The sequence below is a fragment of the Vitis vinifera genome, chromosome 2 (genome assembly GCF_030704535.1).
Source record: "Vitis vinifera cultivar Pinot Noir 40024 chromosome 2, ASM3070453v1".
NCBI lineage: Eukaryota > Viridiplantae > Streptophyta > Magnoliopsida > Vitales > Vitaceae > Vitis > Vitis vinifera.
This window is the reverse complement of record NC_081806.1, coordinates 20,465,788-20,471,787: the sequence shown is the minus strand read 5'-3', so window position 1 is coordinate 20,471,787 and position 6,000 is coordinate 20,465,788. Positions and strand designations below refer to the sequence as shown.

The following is a 6,000-nucleotide window of genomic DNA, read 5'->3' as shown; positions in this document are numbered from 1 at the left end:
AACTCTCAACATTGGCCAATCTCTAAATTTAAGAAGATGCATTGGGATAAAATGACAAGTAATTTGGCCAAGTCTTTCAATTCTTGGTTAAGACATGAACGACACCATAACATTTGTGTTTTCTTCATCGAGCATATGGATAAGTTATGATCTCTTTTAGTCGAGCACAAAAATGGACTTGTAAAATGGAATGGGTGTATTGGTCCTAAAACAGAAGAAAAGATTGCATTGAACATTGGAAATGGTGAAAATTATATCACTTATTTACACTTGGGTAGTTCGATGAAAGTATCCAATGGAAAAACATTCTTGGAAGAGGACTTAATGGAGCGAACTTGCACATGTAAAGCATGGCAAATGTCTGGAATCCCATGTGATCACACTTGTGCAACTATACGGCAAATGGGGTTTGATGTATCTGATTATGTTGATGACTGGTATAAGTACAATTTGCAAGAGAAGATATACTCTGGAAGCATGCATACTTTGGTAATGCATGACATGCCAATGATTGATGAGGATGGAACCGTTTGTGATGCCTTGGGTCATACTTATCCCTTTCTTAATCCTCCAACCACAAAGCAACCTCTTGGAAAACCTAGGAAACGTCGAATCAAGTCTCAATTCATGTCAAAAAAATGGTTTATTGCTCTCATTGTAATCAGCATGGGCATAATCGTGCGACATGTAACAATCCATTGTTGTAAGTTTTTTTTTTATTAAACTTCATAATGTAAGATCGACTTTGTATTAGTATGAAATAATTTGGTAATCTTCGTTGTTGTTTCCTTTATTATAAGCAATGAGTAATTTATTGGATTTGAAGTGTTTGGTGTACATATATTGTGATTGTATGTTGTTATTCAATATTATGAGATATGTTACATGATAATGTAATTGTAATAGCAAAATCTGTACCTTGGTCATGATTGTTCAAAGATGGCATTGAAGTGACATAGATTCACATGGCGTCCTTGGCAAAAAAAAAAAAAAGATTGTTAACTAGTGGGCATAATCGTGGCCAACCTTTACATGTAGGGATTGCCGTTTTTTGGCTGATGACCCTTAAGTATATTATTTAGTTTTGTGTGAAATGGGCAGTAGCCAAAATAAGGGTGTGTCTATTAGATCATAGGCAACCCTATCGTTTTTCTTCTTTAAATTTGGTTTCGTGTTATGTGAGGAGTCTGTAAAAGAGAGGTTGACCCATTAACACCATGGAAAGGCATTCGAACATTAGTTTGGTATGTTATGTGTAAAAGGCAATCTAGGGGGCACCTTCCATTTGAAAGGCATGGCTATGTGTTAATGACATTATATAACTATGCTACATGTAGAAGGCAAAGCAGGGGTGCACCTTTCGTTGCATAGGTATGTCCATGGGTATGATAACATTATTGGGAAATTCTACATGCAGTATGCAAACTAGGGGCACACCCATGATTTTAGAGGCATGCCTATTGCTAAAACCATTATATTGGTAGACTATGTGCAGTAGTCAACCTAAGAGCACAACCTTGATGGAAGACGCATGAATGTGGGTGAAAAACTTCTTTTTGTTAAGCTACTTGCAGTAGGAGAAAGAAATAAATGACTCTCTATCAGAGGCATGCCTTTAGGATGATTAGAGTTGAGGTGTGGGTTGGGCAGTAAGGCAAATGGATGCATGCTGATAGCTTGAAAGGTTGGCATCTAACGTTCATATGAAATAAGCGATGGAAATGATTCATTGTTGATTTAAAATCATAGATTTTTTTTTAAAATATTTATCATTTTAAAAAAATTTTAATTGTTCAATTTTTAATTTATTTTTTATTTTAAATTTATATTATCATTTTATTTTTAATTTTTTTTTATTTAGCTCATTACTGCTATTTTACAAAAAAATACTATCACTTCATTATTAATTATTTTTATTTATCTGTTTACTTTTATTTAATTTCAAAATTTTGTATTTTTAAATATTAAAAATATAGTTTTACTCAGAATTTGCTACAATATAAAAAAAAATAATGAAGTCCTAATATTTTATAACTTAAAATTAATTTGATTAGATAAATTATTAATAATTTTAATTATTTAAAGAAATTAATATTAATAGAAAAATTGTCACCACATATTTGTAATAAATTTTTAGAAATCATATCTCAAATCAAATATTTTATGTAAATCAATTTAGTTTTTATTTAAAATGTAATAAAATATGTTTTAATAAAAGTATTTTTTTAATTTTAAAATAAATCTCTTAAATATACTAACCTAGGATCTTTTGACTCGTCAAACATATAGTCGGCAACATGTGTCTCTTCCTCTGTCAATCTTTTGTATTTTGATACACATAATTGTACAAAAGGTGACTTACACGCAGGTGCTCGTTGCCTATGACGACGTGCTTTCATTTTTACTCTTTGTGGTCGTATTTCTTCTAAGGCTTGTGGTGTTACATCCGCATTGTTGTCCATGCACAATTGTACTAACACCAACATATTGTGTGGCCCAGGGTAAAGGGGATCCTCGTTTGCAAAGAACACACCCTCTTCCACGCTGGGTCTTTCTGACACCCCTTCATTTGTACATCCAAGGACATCTTCAAAAGATTTTCTTTAACCACCAGAATGAACAGGTGAATGTTGTGGATTATTTGTATAAAATGGTGCATCACTTTCATTAACATGTTCATGACAATTCGACCGTTGGCCTTCATTTGTGCGATAATGTGAAGAGGTGAAACAAGTCCTCAACACTTTCATCTCACGGTTGTATGATGCAATAAGACTATTAAGACGACTTTGTGCATCGGTGATTTGACGTTGTGTTGCCTCCATGCGAGCACAAATAACCTAAGTCAAATATAATGAAGGAACATTAAGTGACATATATTTAAACTAAGCCTTAATATAAGCTACTATTCATAGTCATTAGGTATGAAGGATTACATCAAAGTCTTCATTCTCATCTGGGTCAACTGGGTCATCAACTGCATGAGCCTTATTTTTTTTTGTTTCATCTTGCTCCTCCGATGTGCTAACCAACTATCATTACAAAACATGTAAATTGTCATCCCAATAATCTAATTACAATGGTAATCAACTATCTTAATATAACTAAAAGCTAATTATACCTCAACTTTGCCAATCCTCCAGGCATTTCCAACTCCAACTTTATGTGTTGCTTGACCAAAAAATCGTTCCATGCAGCAATGCGAGGAGTGGAAAGTTCCACATACATGGCTAGAAAATTAGAAATTAAAAAGTATAATAACTATTGCATTATATAAGACATAATTAGTGGTAACATCATGGCCAACATAGTGTATAATCATTATTAAATATCTAATACTTGAACACATACTTATAAATAAGACAAAAAGTTACTTGTAGAAACATCAAACACCCTTTAATCCAAATAATTTCCTTCCTCCTATGTTCATGTATAGCTTGAATAAAAAATTCTAAGACATATTCTCCCCAATTTATGTTCCCAAGTAACTGCTCTCGGGGTATATACCATAACGAGTGACTACCTTCCAAACGAGATGTGGGTGCTAATAAGGTTGCACAAGCAAAAATCAAGAAGACCCGCTTAAATTCCTCAATATCATCGATGCCAACCATCATTGACTCTATATCCTGCAAACTCGGCATTTGACTAGCTTTAATAGTTTCCTTGTCAACAATTAACTTTCTTCCACTATGTGGAATGCCCATCGTCATCCCAACATCATGACATGTCAAAGAGACCTTCTTACCCCCAAATAACTCGAGTTGGGAATAAGCAATATTTGTGTTTTTTATCAACCAAAAACATAAATCTAAATTAACCTCCTTACAACCTAATTGCAATAGCCCACCAAAACCAAGTTCTCTTATTACATCTTTTTTCACTTCTGAGAGCAAATGGATTCCAGAGAGGAATCTACGGCCAGAACAACGACACCTTATGTTCATATTATCATTGCATTAAACAACCATAATTCATTAATAAATTAATCAAATGTTAAAGACATGTGAACGTGAATATAGTGTTCCTATATACGTTCATCATAATTATTACACAAATATAACATATATTAACAAAGAAATGGGAAACATTTTGTTACATCATGTAAATGAAAATCATTGAGATCGGTTTCCCCCAACCTCTCAATAATATGGTTATCAATAAGGGTGAAATTGTTATATATAGGGTCACCCACTATGATACCCATTGCCCAAATAAAAACACACAATGTGCATTTCAGAGGGTTAGCCAATTAAACAAATGGTATGCCTCAAATTTTCGTACTCATCTAACCAAATCAATATAGTTTACAGTATTATAATATAGAAATAATAGTCAAAAGTAAAAACTAATGAGTATTAAAGTGGAAACCAAATCAATACAAAGATTCTTTTTATTCATTATTTATAATTATTTAGTGTCTTGGATATAATTTCTTATATTTATTATTAAAATTATAAAGTAGTAGTACATTTTGTATAGCATTGAAAAGGTTATATATATATATAACAGTTCATGTAAATTTTTATTTTTTTTGTAAATTAAAATATAATGTTTTTTTATATTGATAAATAAAAGCCATATTGTTTTAAATTTTAAAACAATGTTTGAAGAACAAACTCCCTGAAATAGGAACAACTTAAAAGGTTAATTCTCAATTTAGACCAAAGAACAAATTAATTTATATAAAATATTTTCTTTGAAATTTAATTTCTAAAATTTTATTAAAAATATGTGGTAACAAATTTTTCTATTAGCATTAATTTATTTAAATAATTAAAATTATTAATAATTTATCTTATCAAATTAATTTTTATTTTTAAATGTTTAAAACAATGTTTGAAGAACACAGTCCCTGAAATGGGAACAACTTAAAAAGTTAATTCTCAATTTAGACCAAAAAAACAAATTAATTTATATAAAATATTTTCTTTGAGATTTAATTTCTAAAATTTTATTAAAAATATGTGGTAACAAATTTTTCTATTAACATTAATTTATTTAAATAATTAAAATTATTAATAATTTATCTTATCAAATTAATTTTAATTTTTAAAATATCACTCATAAAAACTGGATTTAACCAAAAATGCCTTATTATTTTTTTTTTCAACCCCCATTTGATTCCTAAGAAAATCCATCCCCCATTCGATTTTCGGGAAAATTCATCCTCGTTTGATTTCCAAGAAAATCCATGCAAAACTCCCAACGAAAAAAAAAATGCTTTTATTTTTTTTGCTCCCTGTGTTTTTTGGATCTGCTCTAGGGGTCTCTTTGCTTTTGTGCCATTGGATTTAAATTTCATAAACCCTAAATCCACGATTTTTGAGCCAGGCTGAAAAACGCAACCTTTACCTACAAATCATGTTCAAATTACCAAATAACATCGATAAATTTCCTGGATTTTGTATCTTGTGCGCGGGCTGGACTGGTAGGAAATATCGGGAAATTTTCGAAAAATGGGTAAAAATATCGATAAATATCGAAATCTTGACGATATTTTTTAAAAATTACCCAAATTTCTGTCGATCGATAATCGGTGACGAATATTGTGTTGGAGTTAGCCAATAAGCGATATTACTCCGAAATATCGCCGAAATTTTTCGACTTTTCAATCCTTGGTCTCAAGTACTAAACTGATAGTTACAGAAATGAGAAATGCTAGATCCGATCTCAACAAGCAACAATAAGAACCCAAACAAACTCATAAATCCATTACATTCATACCTAGGAAAGCTCCTCTCAGCTTGGGCCACCTCTCTCTGTTTTCAGTGCAAGCTCCCCTCGCGAATTGCGGGTGTGAAAAAATATGGGTTTTTGGAGTTAGGGTTTGGTTCAAGAGAGAAAAAGGTATTTGGGGTTTGGTTTAAGAGAGAAGAAGGGATTTGGGGGTTTGGTTCGGTTCAAGAGAGAATAAGGGATTTGGGGGGTTTGGTTCAAAAAGAGAAAAAGGGATTTGGGGGGTTTGGTTCAAAAAGAGAAAAAGGGATTTAGGGGTTT

The 6,000-nt window shown here is 31.6% G+C and overlaps 1 protein-coding gene across 1 annotated transcript; it reads right to left on the bottom strand.

Annotated features, from left to right (window-relative positions):
• Positions 1–2,603: 2,603 nt before the first annotated feature.
• LOC104877579 (uncharacterized) lies at positions 2,604–3,231 on the bottom strand. Its single transcript, XM_019226530.2, has 3 exons — positions 3,122–3,231; positions 2,937–3,032; positions 2,604–2,840 (listed from the first exon to the last, which is right to left on the bottom strand). The coding sequence occupies exons 1-3, from the start codon at positions 3,191–3,193 to the stop codon at positions 2,604–2,606; spliced, it is 405 nt and encodes a 134-aa protein (XP_019082075.1). The 5' UTR covers positions 3,194–3,231.
• Between the last annotated feature and the right edge of the window lie 2,769 nt (positions 3,232–6,000).

Coding starts and splice junctions, on each gene's coding strand:
- LOC104877579 (XM_019226530.2), bottom strand. CDS start 3,193: ATGGAACGATTTTTTGGTCAAGCAACACATAAAGTTGGAGTTGGAAAT. Junction 3,033..3,121: donor GGAGGATTGGCAAAGTTGAG/GTATAATTAGCT, acceptor TTGTAATGATAG/TTGGTTAGCACATCGGAGGA. Junction 2,841..2,936: donor ATGAGAATGAAGACTTTGAT/GTAATCCTTCAT, acceptor TATTTGACTTAG/GTTATTTGTGCTCGCATGGA.